This window comes from Artemia franciscana, chromosome 3 (genome assembly GCF_032884065.1).
Source record: "Artemia franciscana chromosome 3, ASM3288406v1, whole genome shotgun sequence".
Taxonomy (NCBI): Eukaryota; Metazoa; Arthropoda; class Branchiopoda; order Anostraca; family Artemiidae; genus Artemia; species Artemia franciscana.
Genome location: NC_088865.1, coordinates 8,649,604 through 8,667,099, shown reverse-complemented (window position 1 = coordinate 8,667,099; position 17,496 = coordinate 8,649,604). Strand labels below are relative to the sequence as shown.

The 17,496-nt window shown below is 34.8% G+C and overlaps 1 protein-coding gene across 3 annotated transcripts in view; it reads right to left on the bottom strand.

The window, feature by feature from the left end:
• LOC136024841 (uncharacterized) overlaps positions 1-17,496 on the bottom strand; it is a 112,568-nt gene that overhangs the window by 16,652 nt on the left and 78,420 nt on the right. For all 3 annotated transcript variants that reach the window (XM_065700332.1, XM_065700334.1, XM_065700333.1), the window contains exons 16-18: positions 15,739-15,919; positions 12,126-12,520; positions 359-494 (exon numbers count right to left, since the gene is read on the bottom strand). In XM_065700332.1, coding sequence (XP_065556404.1) covers positions 359-494; positions 12,126-12,520; positions 15,739-15,919 — 712 coding nt within the window. The remainder of the gene's footprint in view (positions 1-358; positions 495-12,125; positions 12,521-15,738; positions 15,920-17,496) is intronic.

The window sequence follows — 17,496 nt, the reverse complement described above, 5'->3', positions numbered from 1 at the left end:
AGAATAATTCTTAAATGATTGGAACTATAAGTCAAACTTTAGCGTAAAGAGCAAGTTATTGAAGAGGGTGTAAACCCCCCTCATTTACGTAATAATTTCAGTTCGTTTTAATTCTTAATGTTGTTCCTCACTTTCAATTGTAAAAACTTAAATGCTAGTGAAAAAGAAGAAGAAAGTCTGAGTGAAAAAAAAGTCTGAGTGGGTTGGGATGTACATGACTCATGAGGGAAAAGGGCTGGATATTTTTTAAATAATAGTAAAAAGAGTGTCTGAGTGAAAGGACGAACATCAGGAATGTACACGACTCGTGAGGGGGAGAGGGCATATTTTTCAGTATGAAGAAACAATAAAGAATTACCTTGCTGATCATTTTTGGTCATCTCACTCGTATCAACAACAATCACGTTTGGCTGAGGACTAGGCTGTACGACAGCTGATGGCTTTTGAATTTGGCTTACTTGAGGAAAAATTGGATCGCGTTGATTTTCCTGATGCTAAAAATAAATATGTCGCAAATCAGAAAGTAAATTTAATAGAAGGCAGTGACCAAAAGGAACAAGGGGAAGGGACAAGATGCTAAATTTAGATAGCGAAGGTTTGAACGGTTATACACGAACATTTTTATATTGAAACAATAGATCAAAACGCTTGAAACATAATGAATGCTTTCATTATTTTATATGAGTGACTTCTTACGAAACTATAAAAAGTAAAAAGGTAAAAAAAAAGAAGCAAAAACACAGTATCCGTTGAAATTGATACAGTGCGCTGGGAGCCCAACACCCCTGTTCTGACAAGGCGAGGAGAGGGGGGTGAATGAGCACCCTATTTATTATATCTGAGAGTTTCTACCCTCAATAAGCAACCCACGATCAGCAGTAAATTTGCTATTACCATTTGTTCGAGTACTTTCAAACATTTTTTCAACTTTCTTGGCCAAATAGGAATTGACTAGAGCTTCATTAAGCCGTTTATTGGTTTTACGTAAAGTATAAATTTATAAGGGAGATTAACTCATACTAACAAGAAGACAAGTAAGAAGAAGAAAACGAAAAGTGGCAAAAAATCCTATGACGAGGCAGGCAAAGAAAAATAGGGTAGGTCGACGGAGGATTAGCGAATTCAAGAGAGAGATAAACACGCACCCATGATCTGTCTTCTGGCAAAAAATACGAAATTCCAGATTTTTGTAGATAGGAGTTTGAAACTTCTACAATAAGGTTCTCTGATACGCTGAATCTGATGGTGTGATTTTCATAAAGATTGTATGACTTTTAGGGGGTGTTTCACCCTATTTTCTAAAATGAGGAAAATTTTCTCAGGCTCGTAACTTTTGATGGGTATAACTGATCTTGATAAAACTTGTATATGTAAAATCAGCATTAAAATGCGATTCTATTGATGTGACTATTGGTATCAAAATCCCATTTTTTAGAGTTTCGGTTACTATTGAGCCGGGTCGCTCCTTACAACAGTTCGTTACCACAAACTGTTTGAAATATTTTCTCAGCTTTTTAGGCAAAACTGAGTTTTTAATTCGTTGATATTCAAGCAAAAAAGGACCATCACCTTGCTAAGACGGTTAGATGCACAATAAGCCAGTTTTATACCAAGAGAAAAAAAGAAAGGACTGCTTCCACCACTCCCGCCTCCACAACAAATAAAAATAGATTAAGGCTTAGGTGGCTACTTATCATGAATAGGGTTACAAGCTGATACGTTGTAATCAAAAGTGCTCTATTTTGTCCAAATATAGTCAATAGTGTTGCTTTTATACATATTATATATATATATATATATATATATATATATATATATATATATATATATATATATATATATGTAAATGTATATATATATATATATATATAAATGTATATATATATATATATATATATATATATATATATATATATATAAATGTATATATATATATATATAAATGTATATATATATGTACATATATATATTTATATATATATATATATATATATATATATATATATATATATATATATATATATATATATATATATATATATATATATTTATATATAGTATAAATATTTTATATATTTTTTGTATTTTATAATATAGTCAAGAGGTGTAATTGAAAATAAATTGCTTTCATCACGTTTTAATTCCAAAATTATAAGCTGCTTTCTAGATTGCTCCTCATAGGCTAGACGAAAATAGCGACGAAGACCACACTGCCTTTCCTTAACAAACAAATACAAAGTAGAAACAATAGGGAAAATCTTTTCATAACAGTGGAAATCTTTTCTGTGAACATTCCGGCCCTATGTCCAAGGGCCGTCTTCAGCACAATACGAGAACGAGAGAGAAAATATGTATATATAATTAAACTTACATTAAATTGTGAGAATTAAAACTAATAATGTTTTTTAAAAACTTTTTTAAAAAACAGCCCTAACATCTTTACTCCAACGGAGTTCAACCAGGACTGACAAAGAGAATGAAGTGAGAATATAAATTCATTCAAACTAAAGAGAATAAAGTGATTAAGATAGCCCTTGGACATAGGGCCGAAATATTCACAGAACTAATTTCCACTGTCTTGAAAAGATTTTCCCTATTGTTTCTACTTTGTATTTGCTTGAGATTGCTTCTGTAATTGAAACAAAACAATCGCAGGGTTTGCCAAATAAAGACGATTTTTCCTTAGTGGGTGGGCAGACGTGAAGTTTATCAAGCCAAAAACAACTCCATTTATTCAACGCAGGCGAATTTTATGCTAGTTTATGAAATATGATTAACTTCTAGGCTAACGCTCATTTCAAGCACGTGCTTCTACACTTAAAATTTTTTATCGTTCCCTTATTGTTTCCTACTTTAAATATTGTCCTCATTCATAACCTACATTCCAAGTCAAATATTAACCTTAATATAGAAAAACATCAGCACCGACGTCCATGACTTCATATTAATTAATAATTATCAATTAGATATAGCTTTAATTTATTTTTAGAAAGCAAAACAGAAGAGAGGGAATCCACATAACTTTCATAAATGTTTCAAAACTTTATTGTTGAATTTTTCGAAGAATATCTAAATCATTCTGTAAGAATTCTAGGTCAAGGCAATTTTGCTGAATGTCTTTTGAACTATTCCTGTTCCCGAACAAAAGAAATTGGCAAAAATTAATAGAATCAAGAGCAAATATGAAAAAGCCAGTTTATCATTTGCACATGTACAATACCTCCCTGAGTTGTCCTCATGCGCACGTTCCTCCCAAACCTCCCTTCCCAGTGTCACCCTTCACAACCACCCAAGAATTCGATTGCTATTGGGCTGAGTCACTACTTAATTTAAGTTCATTACCTCGATCTATTCGAAATGTGTCATTGGGACACGACAAAGGCTATGGGGGAGAACTGGTATCAAATGGGAATGCAAGACTCTCCTAGACTTAGATTATGCAGATGGTTTGAGTGCCCAAGATAGAACCCACATATGCTTCGGAATTTTTGCCCAAAAACATCCCAGATCAACCTGCGTTTATTCCATCCTTTTAATCTACAAGGCTTGAGTCAAGAAATTCTAAAATTGGGCAATGATTATTTTACTGAATTTGTCTACCAATCTCATGTTTAGTTAACATTATTGATATTTTTCAAGTTTAAATGAAATACCAGTTTGTATGGAATATGCTTCCTTACGACCTCTTCTCACTCCTTTTGGGACCACCTCTTTTCTGTTTGGCCTTAGATGGAAGCTAAAAAAAACGATCTAAGGCATTCTATCACCTTTCAATAGCAAACTTGTCCTAGTCATCTTAACTGTTCTCTCATTGCTAGAAGAAAACGCTATTAGTGTAGCCTTATAGATTCAATTGGTACTCGAGGGTTTAGAATTCCTGATTATTTGTTTGATTCATTTACTTCTTTTAATGCCCACTTGTTTCCATAATATATTTTTGTCGTGGTTAAACTAGAATCGAATACTCAGTATCTCAGTTCAGAAGTTTACATGATTGACCTACTAATATTTTACCTTAGGCTAGGTGATTCAAATAAAAAAAAAGTAACAACATAACAAAAAAGAAAAAATACGTACCATGCCCCCCCCCCCTCCCTGGACTTGAAGAAAATCAAAACAAATAATTTTGGTAAGGATCTTGTTAAAGTGAATACTTATTAGTCAAAGGGGAAAAGACAACACCATGACTTTAAGGAGGAGCTCAGCACCCTTTCGTAAGACACAAGGACGTAACTTTGAAACTGGCCTGAAAAAGTTGCCATTGGCAATTCAAAGGTCAACTCTCCTAAAATATTACATAGTACACACGTATGTATTATTTTATTTTCACAGGGGGAGGGGGGTACATCATCGAAAAAAAGACGCAGAAGTTTTACTTAATAAGATCCCTTATCCTTTCTGAAAAAAGGATTAACAAACGAAGTAGAAAAAGAAATGAAAATGGGGATTAGTCCATTAGTGCAAACAGATAAAAGAAAAGTCTGGATATTTCAACGATGTATAGCTGTTTTTGAAAAACACCTTGACCTTGTTCTTTCAAATAAAACGAAATCTTTCCTGTTTTTGTCGCCAAGTGCTGTTCACTTTTTGATTCCGAAAATAAAGACAATATCTTCCTTCTGGTGTTGATTCTACTTCAGCAAGACATCTGCAACTTGCATGATCTTCAGTCTAGCAAAATTTATCACTACTGTCTCAGACGATCCCTGTCCATGGTGTAGTCCCTTTGCAATGTTTAATCGGACAAATAACTCCCATCCTTAAAAAGAAGACGCTTCACTGTGCATTTCTTATCGCCCCATTACCGTCTCGTGCACTACTTTCAAGCTCTTTGAGTCCTTTTGATAAGAGACATTGACAAAGATTGTTCCGCCACTCCTCGTCAGTTTAGGTACCAGCGAGGCTTAGGTAGAGACCATGCTTTCTTTCTGTTTATAAATGTGCTGAAGGATTTTGAAAAAAGGGGTGATTTGTTGGTCTTGTGTGCACTTGATGTTGCAAGAGCTTTTGACTCGTGTATATTTACGCAGGTTTAGCTTGAGGCCCATTTGAAAGGTACTGATGCTGCGGTGATTACTTGTTAAAGATACATGTATAGAAATCTAAAGCCTGGAATTAAAGATGGTAGTCAACTATTTCCGATCCTGAAAGGTGTACGCCAAGGAGCTCTGACTTCTCCACTTTTGTTTGACAATTATGTTACCGGTGCTCAGGATAAATTGAATTATACGCTTATCTTCAAAGGAGTTGATCTTCCGTTAGCTACGTTTGCTGATGATTCACTGAACCTTTCCCGCACTATCCAAGGATGCTCTTCAACTGTTGAGCTTCTCCAAGAAGAGTACAAACAAACTGGTTCGAGTTTTAATACTGATAAACCATTCAACTATAAAGGGAACAGAAATTCAATAAATCTATCGTGCTCTGAGGTTCCTTTTGCTAGCAGCCTTACTTGCCTGGGCATGCCTACTGGACCTAACCTCAAAGAAACTGTAAACCTGGCAATGAAAAATTATGCTAGTAAGATCCGGGCTGCGTATGCCTCTCTGGCTTCAAACGTTTTGCATCTGAGTAGAGTTCACCGTTTTCAGTTAAATGATAGCCTAACAGTTCCTCACTTACTTGCCCTTGCTCCTGTTTGGTCTTTTCTTAATTAGGGTAAGAGAAAGCAAGTTCATCATATTTATTTTAAATTTGCGAAGTATTTAATGGAACTTACAGCTTGGGAAACTTCCAAATCCTTTCTGCAAAGAAAGTATCATTTGGTAAACCCAGCTGGAGTTATTGAGAAGCGTATTTGTGATTTCACTACCGAATGCCAGAAGTCTTTCCATCTTTGGTCATTTCTGTTTGTCCCTTGTTTGTAGTTGTCAAAGTATGTTTATTTCTGTTGTCTCTTTATTGTTGTCTCTATTTGTTTTTCTTGATTTTTACTCCGTCTTTTTCTGCCCAGTTTTTTGGGATGGGCTATAAATAATTTGATGATTTACATAAAATTAGTTGTTTTTTTTTCAAGACCACACTGCCTTTCTATGACGAACAAATATACGTTCAAATGGGGATAAGTCCATTTATTAGACAGTGAAAACAGATAAAAAAAAAGTCTGGATATTTCAACCACATATACAGCGACAGCCATCAGCAGAAAATTAAGGCGTAAAGTAAAAATTAATAAATTTATACATAACAAAATCCTAAACTCTGGTTCATTCACTAGATTTCACTGAGAGAGTTCAATAGTTTAGTTCATCCAAAGTATTGTTTTATAAATTTCTACTTTATTATTACCTAAATGTCAGTTGAATTTCTAATAAAGGTAGTAAAATCTTCTTTGTCTTCTAATTGCAAAGTAATATTTTGAATTTATAGTTTCATACTTGATTGGTTACACCCCCCCCCCCCCCAATTATAAGAAGTATTTTCGACGCAATACCTTAAATTATTTTTTTTCCAAGACCACACTGCCTTTCTATGAAAAACAAATAAACGCTCAAATGAACATAGGTCCATTCATTAGACAGTGAAAACAAATAAAAAGAAGTCTGGATATTTCAACCACATATACAACCACATATTTCAACCACATATACAACCACATATTTCAACCACAACCACAACCACATATTTCAACCACATATACAGCGACCGTCATCAGCAGAAATGTTAAGGCATTAAAAATAAAACTAACATATTTATACAGAACAAAATCTTAACTTCCGGTTCCTTCAATAGATTTCTCTGAGAGAGTTCAATAGTGAGCTGTAAATTTCTACTTTAATATTGCCTAAATGTAAGTCGAATTCCCAATGAAGGTGGCAAAATCTCCATAGTCTTCTAATTGCAAAGGGGATATTTTCCCGCAAACAATGTCTGAGTTTACAATCATTAGCTTCATATTTATAATTATTTGGCATATCAACAGAAAATACAACTGTGGAATTAGTCTTCAATGCAACAAAATCATCGGCGGAACAGCATATTGCAGGAACGAATTCCACCCTTACTAGGGTCCCAAGAGAAGTAGCGAAGCATATGGAGATTTCATTCTTCATCCCTTTGCTGAATGTCATTTTTACTTTTAATTACTCTTTTTTCGGTTTATGCCTTTCTCTAATATTTCCCTCTCCAATTTGGTTGTTCTTATGCTAAATTTTTTTTCTACAAGTCTTTTTCCTAATTGTGTTGCGAGAGCAACACTTTGGTTTTGTCCCGGTTTTTTTTGTTTTTGTTTTTTTTTCCTATGCCGCCGATCTCAGCTTATTCCTGGAAACTGTTAAGGGTCTAACCTGTGCGGTTTTTACGGAAAGTGTGGACCTCAGGCCGGATTGATGAATATGACATTACATTTTGGAAAGCTCCGTAGAACTCTTGCCTGGGGCCAAAAAGGATGGTTTTTGCTTGTCCTCGAGCCAGAGCCTATGGTGTGCGAAGTGAAGTGGAGTTATATAGCCTATGTCAGAGAGGAGTATCTGAAGTTGTGCAGCCAAGCTTTCGTTTCATCAAACCATGTTTCTGCTTTCGAGTGGAAAGCTCCGTTCTAGCAGGCAAGCAGGCAGGCACCAGTTTCAAATTGAAGATGGACTAAAATCTATAAGTGTTAAATATATGCGGTAGTTCCCCGGCCCCACAGCCAATATATCTTCTTTGAGTGATAAATAGAAAAATTTACAGAAACAAAAAAGTGCGATTTTCCCACGGGTCCGAAAGTGAAGCCATCTATTGTTTCTAGCCATTTCTGTTCGTGATTTCAGCTGACTTTACCATTCTTTTTTTTTCTACTTGGGATTGCAATAGAGAAATGGTATCAGATATACCTCTTAAACTTTAAAAGTTCTCTCATTGCTAAAGAAATTAGAGCTTATCCTTTGCTCCTTTCTAAGTGGTGGTGTTAGAAAGTTGGCCTCCGGCAAAAAAGTCAACTTTTGTACTAAGACAGATAGAATTTTTTTTTCAATGACAATCGATAGACCTTGATGAGCTGATCAAAGTATATGTCATCCATTTTTTGTTACAAAAATTCCTTCATGACATACACCAGTTTGAAAGTTTCAAGGGGTTGACAACTTCAGTGGTAAGGTACACACTTGAACCAAAAATAGGCCGATACCAATTGTGAGATATGTAGGGGACTTCCAAGCAACAGTCGATTATTAGCTTATAATCATCTTTGGCAATGAGGGGTTTGCAACTTTTGCTGATTGGTGTACCTATTATCTGTTTCTGGTGTAATTGATGGTAAGAACAACTTGGTTCCCGATTGTAAGACATGTAGGGGAGTTGTAAGTAATAATCGGCTGTTAGGCTACAATGACTTCAGCGACAAGGGGTTTGGAACTTTTGCTAGTTGGTGTACCCATTATTTGTTTCCGGTGAACTTGGATGTATATCCCGGGAGAAGGACTTGTAAGTAAGAATCGGTTGCTAGAGGAGGCTCACGAGGGGCTACAAATTTGTGCAAATTGGTACACATCTATGGAATCAGGGACCCATAAATTTCCTGTAATGACTCGCCATCCAATAATAAGCGATCCTGGATGGCGAGTCATTACAGGAAATTTATGGGTCCCTGATGGTATTTTGATCCTGAAAAGTTACAGATAGCTTTATAATACCAACTAGATTACATAAGATAATGTTTCAAGTTTCCATCTGTCACGATGTCTACGATTGAAAAGGATAAAGTTCAACCGGCTGCAAAGTGACATTTAGGGGCCTAGTAAGTAATAATCGGCTGTTAGGTTACAATCATTTTCAGAGATGAGGAGTTTGGAACTTTTGCTTGTTGGTGTACCCATTATTTGTTTCCGGTTGAACTTGATGTCTATCTCGGGAGAGGGACTTGTAAGTAAAAATTGGTTCACTTTAGGCTAGAAATTTGTCCAAATTGGTGCACATTGTATTCGATCCCTGTAAATCTGTCGGTAAGAAAGTTCATATCGATGGTCTATCAATCACTGTAACCTAGAATTAAGATGTTACGCAACGGGTACAAACGATAATACAAAACAATGAGGTAGTTTCGTAATAATTAATAGAATGTCATCTATGGTATTTTGATCCTGAAAAGCTCCGGATAGTTTTATAATTAATACCAACTAGATTATACAAGATATTGTTCCTAGTTTTCATCCGTTACGATGTCTACGATTGAAAAAGATAATGTTCAACTGGCTGCAAAGTCAATTTAGTCCTTTCTTTCAATATTCTTTTGTTGTTGTTTTTTCAACGCTGGGGTGTGATCATGTGATTACTGATTGCGTTCTTCTTTGAACATACTGTTTTAAAAGCTTCGATAGGCTGACAACTTCAGCATTTAACCGATAGCGAAGAAACAAAACCAAAGTGTTGCTCTCGCAACACTTTAATCGGCAAAGCCGGACAAAGGTTGCCGCAACACTTCACGTTGCCCAGGCAACGTAGGTCTAGTTTCCATTTTGCTTTAATCCGTTGGCTCTTCATGTCTTAGTTATTTGTTAACTGTTACTCGTGACAAAAGCAAAAATTCAGCAATTTTGTTTACTTGCGATACTTGTGACTTTACTTGATATTTGTAATACTTTGTTTATTTGTGATAGTCGTTTTGTTTTTCAAATTGGTCTTATCATGGTTTATCTGGAAAAATTTCACATTTAATAAAATAAGCTGAAATATTTCTAGGCATTGTTTTTATTATGTTATTTAATTGCGTCATCTAGAATAATAAAAAAAAAAAAACTTTCGAGCGTCCAATAGCACCTTTTTACAGTATTCTTAATCTATATATATAAAAATAAGTTGTCTGTCTGTGGATGTGTGGATGGATGTGTGGATGGATGTGTCAGGTGACGTCACCTGAAAAAACTGGATTAGGTGACGTCAAAACTGAAAAAACTAAAAAAAGGCAAAAACTACAAAAAAAACTAAAAACTAATAAAAAAAATAAAAAAGCTAAAAAACTAAAAAAACTATAAAGGTAAAAACCAATAAAAAACTAAAAAAAAAACAGAAAAAACTAAAAAAAGGCAAAAACTACAAAAAAAAACTAAAAACTAATAAAAAAAGTAAAAAAGCTAAAAAACTAAAAAAACTAAAAAAACTAAAAAAAGGTAAAAAACTAAAAAAAATAAAAAATAAAAAAAAACTAAAAAAAAGGAAAAAACTGAAAAATAAGCTAAAATAAAGGTAAAAACCAATAAAAAACTAAAAAAAAAAGGAAAAAACTAATAAATGACGACACTCAAAGAGAAAGCGACCAGGACAAAAAACTAAAAAAAAAGGCAAAAACTACAAAAAAACTAAAAACTAATAAAAAAAATAAAAAAGCTAAAAAACTAAAAAAACTAAAAAAAGGTAAAAAACTAAAAAAACTAAAAACTAAAAAAAAACTAAAAAAGGTAAAAACTAAAAGAACTAAAAAAGAAAAAAATAAATGACGACACTCAAAGAGAAAGCGACCAGGACAAAAGGAATGTTCGATTAGCAATCAACAAAGCACCGGGACACAGGGAGTATAAATGACGACCAGGACACAAGTAAAAAAAAAAATTAACAAAACTAAAAAGAAGGTAAAAACTACAAAAAAACTAAAAAGAAAAAAAAACTAAAAACTAATAAAAAAACTAAAAAATCTAAAAATCTAAATAAACTAAAAAAGAAAAAAAAAGGAAAAAAATAAAGGAGAAAAACAAAACTAAAAAACGAATGTATATACAGACCGGTACACCGGGATACAAATGACGACCGGGACACAGGGAATATAAATAACGACCGGGACACAGGGACACAACTACAACGGGGACACCGGGGGAAACAGGGGGATATAAATGACGACCGGGACAAAAAAACTAAAAAGAAATAAAAACTAAAAACTAATAAAAAAAACTAAAAAATCTAAAAATCTAAATAAGCTAAAAAAGAAAAAAAAAGGAAAAAAATAAAGGAGAAAAACAAAACTAAAAAACGAATGTATATACAGACCGGGACACCGGGATACAAATGATGACCGGGACCCGGGACACAGGGAATATAAATGACGACCGGGACACAGGGACACAACTACAACGGGGACACCGGGGGAAACAGGGGGATAACCTGACAATCTATTTATATGCAAAGACAATGGGACAGCAAAGAATGTTGTATATTCGCAAGTTTTACGTAGTTAAAACCATATATCTATATATATATCTATATTCACAGGTGGGACATAGGGACACAACTACAATGGCGCGTAACTATTATGGCGCGTAACGACTTACGCGCGCGGGGGGGCTTGGGGGGGGCGCGAAGCGCCCCCACCAACTAGGTGTTGGGGTGGCGCGAAGCGCCACCCCAACAGCTAGTATATATATATATATATAACTTATATATATATATAAGTTAAAAAAAAAAAAAAAAAACTTTCGAGCGTCCAATAGCACCTTTTTACAGTATTCTTAATATATATATATATATATATATATATATATATATATATATATATATATATATATATATATATATATATATATATATATATATATATATATATATATATATATATATATATATATATATATATATAAAGTCCATATTCCTCGATTTTGAGAAATACATTATCTCCAACTATATTTTCGTGAAACGTCACCCCAGAAACTAATAACGTAACAATATCTAGGTGTGCGCCTAGAAACAAGAACACAAGAGGGACTTCTTACTAGCACTGTGTCTCCTGTGATTCTAGTAACTGTCATTCCATAATTTTGACATTTAACAGCAAACTCACCCAATTTAGCCGGTACAACTGACCAGCCAGTCAGTAAAATCTACCCCCCCCCCGTAAAATTTCGGCTGTAATAATAAAAGAAGCGACTCTTACCAGAACTCTAGTAACTGTAATTCCATATCACCCAAATCAGCCGGTGAAACTGTCCAGCCAGTCAGTAAAATCCATTGCACCGCCCCCCACACCGTAAAATTTTTGTTATAACAATAAAAGAAGCGGTTCTTACCAGCACTCTAGTAATTGTTATTCAATAGTTTTGACATTCAACAGCAAAATCACCCAAATCCACCGTTAAAACTGACCAGCCAGTCAGTTGAATCCATTGCCCCCCCCCCCATAAAATTTTGACATTTTTGATAATAATAAAAGAAGCGGCTCTTACCAGCACTCTCGTAACTGTGATTCCAGGAGGAAGCTTCAATGACTTAATATCAAAGTCTTCATCATCATCCAACGGTGCCGTTTGAATTTTAGGTCGCAGAAATGGCGTTGTTTTTGGTTTTTGCATCGGTACTGGCTGTGGCTTTTGAATGATGGGCTGAAGGGGTGGCTGTTGCATTGGGAAAATAGGCATCATCTGCGGCTGAAAGGGCGGGTACTGAGGATACTGTGGCAGCATTTGTGGAGGAGGAGCGTGTGGGAGTTGACGTTTTTCTGGAGTCGGCTCCGGCTGTTTTTGCTCCTCTTTCTTCGCTTTCTTCAACTTCTTTTTGGCCGTTTTAGTGAGCGGTTCCGAAGAGGTAGGGATAGATTTTTCCCCTTCTTTCGGCTCATGGACTAAAATAATAAGATGTGTAATAAAACGCAACAAGTTGTACAAAAACTTTACGATAAGATAATGCAAATATTAAACAAAAAGACTGAAAATCGACACAAACAAAAAAAAGATGCATATTAATACAAAACAAATAACAAATATTCAACTCTTCATCTAAAGGTAAAAATGTATATATATTAAGTTTTGTCATTTTCGGATTTACTAATGTCACCGGAATTAAACTGAACCGAGTTAACATACATTTGACAAAACAACCTAAACCGAACGGTGCTTAGAAACAGAAATCCTTCCCAATTATATCGAAAGCTTCTGCTCTGGTTACCTCCCAAGAAACCATGAAAGATTTTGGGCTGTTTTTAGCTCCACCCTAGAAATATTAATCTGGGGCAACTAACCCTTCCTTTACCACCCTAAGATAGGTTATCAGCTATTCTAGGCATACAGTCTTTGTCCTTCCAGAGAAAAATCTACTATTATTGCGGAAAATTTCTTAAGATTTGCCTCCTGCAGGTCTTTCACAAGGAAGAGCAGATGCAGGAAGGATGACCTAGATACTGAAGGACATCTATAGACCCGTCTCAGCTTTAAGTCATCTAAGTTACCTCTGACGAAGAAACAACTTTATTAAAATGAAGTCGCCATTCGCCACTTGTGATTATTAGCAGATCGGGCTAAAAAACGGATTTAAAAAACCAATTGTAAATAGGTTGTGTCGGTCAGTCTCTGTCTAAGCACAAAAAAAAGTTACTGGGTCGTAATTAATGTTTTTTTTTTTTTGTACTTACATTTTTATTTTTACAGTACCTTCTGTTCTCTCAATTCGCACAGTTAAAAGCGTTTCAATAACGATATAACGTGGTTACTATAATGCAGATGAATGCAAAAGCAAATGAACCGACAGCACGAAACAAGAAAAGATATACTGTAATAGGTTGGCTTATTATAATGCATTAAAAACTGTAAGCCAAATATAGACATTTCTTCAGTGGCGTGACGTCTTCAATTCATGCAGTTGGCTGGAAGCGGCACCCCTCCCTGTTCCTCCCAAAATTTTCAGGCAAAAATTTAACAAAGCTTTCATTCATTAAAAAATATTTTATTATTATTAATTATTCTAATTGTTAATATATAATTATTTTTTCATTAATTACTTAATTACTAATGTAGTAATTATTTTCATTTATCAACTGCCCCTCTTCTTTATTTTAACAAAAATAAAATTTCTAGAATTACAAATGATTATAACCGTCAGATTATTTATTTGAAATTTTATGCCACTAAATTTCTAAGCCCCTCGGCCCCCCTAAAACCACGTCTGGAAATAATCTATTATCCCTATTTATAAATGCGTAGCATTTTTAGAGTAAAAATAAATGGAGACTTTTCTCGGTGGAATTTCAGTATTTGAAAATAGAATTTAGATAAATTATCATAAATAAAAGCAAGAAACAAAAATATAACAATCTATGTAAACATTATCAACATCATAAAAAAAATACTATATTGTATATCTTATATCTAATAAAATATAAGGTATAACATAAGGTTGATATATTATGATGGCTTTAAAGACACAATTTAAATAGATATTTCTTCAGGAGCGTAATATCTTCCATTCATTTAGTTGGTTAGAGGTTTTGTTTGTTATTCTTTCTTCTATTAGTAAAGCTTAATATGACATAATCTTTTCTACAGATTTATAAATGCATAGCTTTTTGGCAGCAAAAATAATTGGGACTTTCTCGATAGCATTTGGACAGGCTACTTGAAAATAAAATTTGGAAAAAAAGTTTTCAGTATTATAAATAAAATATAGAGAAAATAATTGTTTTCATCAGCATGTTGTCAAGCGGATTTTGTCAATCTTATAAAGTGGCAATGACCACGCGACATCATTATATGATTACCGATAGGTATGTCTAATTGAAAAGAAAATTCTGTTAAGTTCTTCAAGAAAATGTCTGAAAAAGATTTCCTTGACTAAATAAATGATTAACTGTAAATGATCAAGTTCTTTTCAGAGCATAAACCTGGAGCTTACATTTCCTATAAACATAATTTTGCGAGCAGAAGACACTGATTCAAAACTGACGTGAATCGAATATTCAACCAAGAAGACCGTTTCACTTTTCACCGGGCGATGCGAAACCCGGGACCCGAATCTAAAATTCAATTCGTGTCCAAACTAGCTGTAAAAGAAACAAGTTTGCTGGAACAAGTACTTCCTAATTCCAAGCATCTAGTCCTTTAATTTTACCGACTGTATTTATCATGTAACTATGACGATAATTCTCCCCAACAGGAATTAATCAATCTTTCCAAAAACCAACAGGAAATATTTACTATACTGGACTAACTAAAAACCATATTGGAAAAATTCACGTTACGGCCAATTTCATTCGAAGCTGAAACTAGCAAGCTTAAGTTATTAGCACATCTGACTTAGTTGATCTTGCGAGCGAAAAATCGTCATCATAAACAATATAATTTATCGACTCAGAGAGAGACAAGAAAACACTAGCCACAACCCATTTAAAAACAAACGAAGAGGAAATTCCACCTCGATTATTGCTATTCCCTCCGATTTGAACGAAGTGACAACGGAGCCAATATTTTAATAATAAATATAATAAATACATTATAACATAATAATAAATATAAAAAATTTCTTTTTTATTTCACGTCTGAAATAAAAAAGAAACAAGAGCTTGGGAATGCAATACCTTGTCAAAAGCACCAGATACAACAATCGAACCTATACTCCTCATCAAAGGTAAATTATACCCCTCAAAATAACTACAAACCCACAACCTTACGGCATCTACCCAGTTCAAGCTACGCAGGGTGACCAGCAGGATTGTCACTACGGTCAATTCCTAAGTACTACAATTGTTCAAACTCTTGTGTTACACAGTGATTTTCGGTACTACTGTCAAAAAATTAACCATAATAGTGCTTCAATAGCACTTTCGCGCAACAAGTTGTCATCTGTAGCACGTCCTGCAGTTCAACACATAATGAAAAAGTGCTAAAATAGCACTTTCGTGCTACAGGTGGCAACCCTGGTGGCCAACATATATGCGACTGACGAACCAACCACAGAATCAAGAACACTTTAGAAATACACTTTTTGACTCGCCAATTCTGAAAAAGAGCCAAAAATAATGTGATACATAAATAAGCTGAAAACACTTTTCACTACATTAAATTGACCTACCTTGTCCATTGACCAGAGTGAAAAGTACTTTATCCCTATCTGGCTGCTCTCCTCTTAGAGTCACTGTGACCTTGGATTCAGGACCGTTATCAACCACACGGCGAAGAGTTACCATGGGTCCTTGAGGTTTGTTCTGAGTATCAGTGGAAGAAGCAGGTACAGCGGGAGTTGGGGCTGCTGCCTAAAAAATCCCACTTGGTATTAGAAGAAGACAACGCAATTCTTCATGGATACCCTAGGCGCCTCTGGAAGCAGAGGAGAACTATAATCCAAAGTCAGGCATTGACAAAGTAAATTCAGCAATTATTGAATGTATGCATAAATCTGATTTCACTTTCAAAAGGTGGGGGCGGGGACGTTCCGTAGAAACGGTAGCTTCAAATTAAAAATTGTTTGATTGTTTGTCATGTTTGATTTACTAGCTTCGTTTTTCTTACATTTTTCATATTTTGCTTTAACTTTTCACTTACAAATCTGCCCTCAGAATTCTACAAATCCCAACCCTTAAGAAAAACAGGCAGCATCTGATGTGTAAGTTTGGACAGTCCGTGCTTTTGAGTGACAAACACCGTTCTCTACTACTTCTCGCCACTACAGTCAGCCGAAACACACACCACAAAGAACAAGCTGCACTGCAGAACTAACCACTTCTGAGATTCATTCGTTCCTTTTGTTTTTACTAGTGTGATAAATTGCGTTTATTATGTTGTAAAAGTTATAGTAAATTAGTTGCAGCACTAGCTGTAACTACGAAAATTATGTTTAATTTATAAATATAATGCCTTATTAAGACTATATGTTATGTTTTTAGCCTTATATTATATTCTTATATTTAAATTTAATTTCAGTATTATGTTTTATTCTACAAATTATGTTGATTTATTTTAATACACCCTTCGAACAAGCGCAAACATCTAAAGACTACTGCAGGTCGTGTTTCTTTTATTTTTAGATTTAATTTTAAATCATAGAAGTTGTCATAAAAACTTCGGAAAGGGCTAATTCAATTGGAAATTGAAAGTGCTAGTGCCCTTTTTAATAGTCGAAAGTGATTGGAGGTCATCTCATCCCCTCCCACGCCCATCAGTTTCTCAAGCTTATCAAATACAAATCTTGAGGTAGACATTTTGTTCAACGTAGTTTAAAAGTCTGGAAATCGTATCTTTTAGGATGATCCCCCCCCCCACCCAATGCCTTCAGGGCAAGGGTCTTAAGTTATGCCATGGGGACATATATGGTTTTTTATAGAAAGCGCTGTCATAGAAACTTCAATAAGGGCTCATTTGATAGGAAATTAAGAGGGCTAGCGCCCTTTAAAGTGATCGGAGGACGAATGTACCCCTCCATGGCCATAATTTCGCCAAACACTTACAATCAAAATTTTGATATAGCTATTTTGTTCAACGTAGTTGAAAAGTCGGGAAATTATGTCATTGAGGATGACATCGCCGCTTCCCTTAGGGCAAGGGTTGTAACTTATGTCCTTTGAGCATTTAAGGTTTTTTATAGAAAGTAGCAAACACCCCCCACCCATCATTGCCCCAAACACTTCCAATGAATAAGCTATGCTCTTGGGACATATGAGGTTTTTATAGAAAGCGTTATCAAAGGGGGCTAGAGCCCTTTTTAATAGTCGAAAGTGATCGGAGGGCAAATGTCCCCTCCCCTCCCTTCGGCCATTATCTCTCCAAACACTTCCGACCAAAATTTTGAGATAGCCGTTTTGTTCAACGCAGTTGAAAGGTCCGGAAATAATGT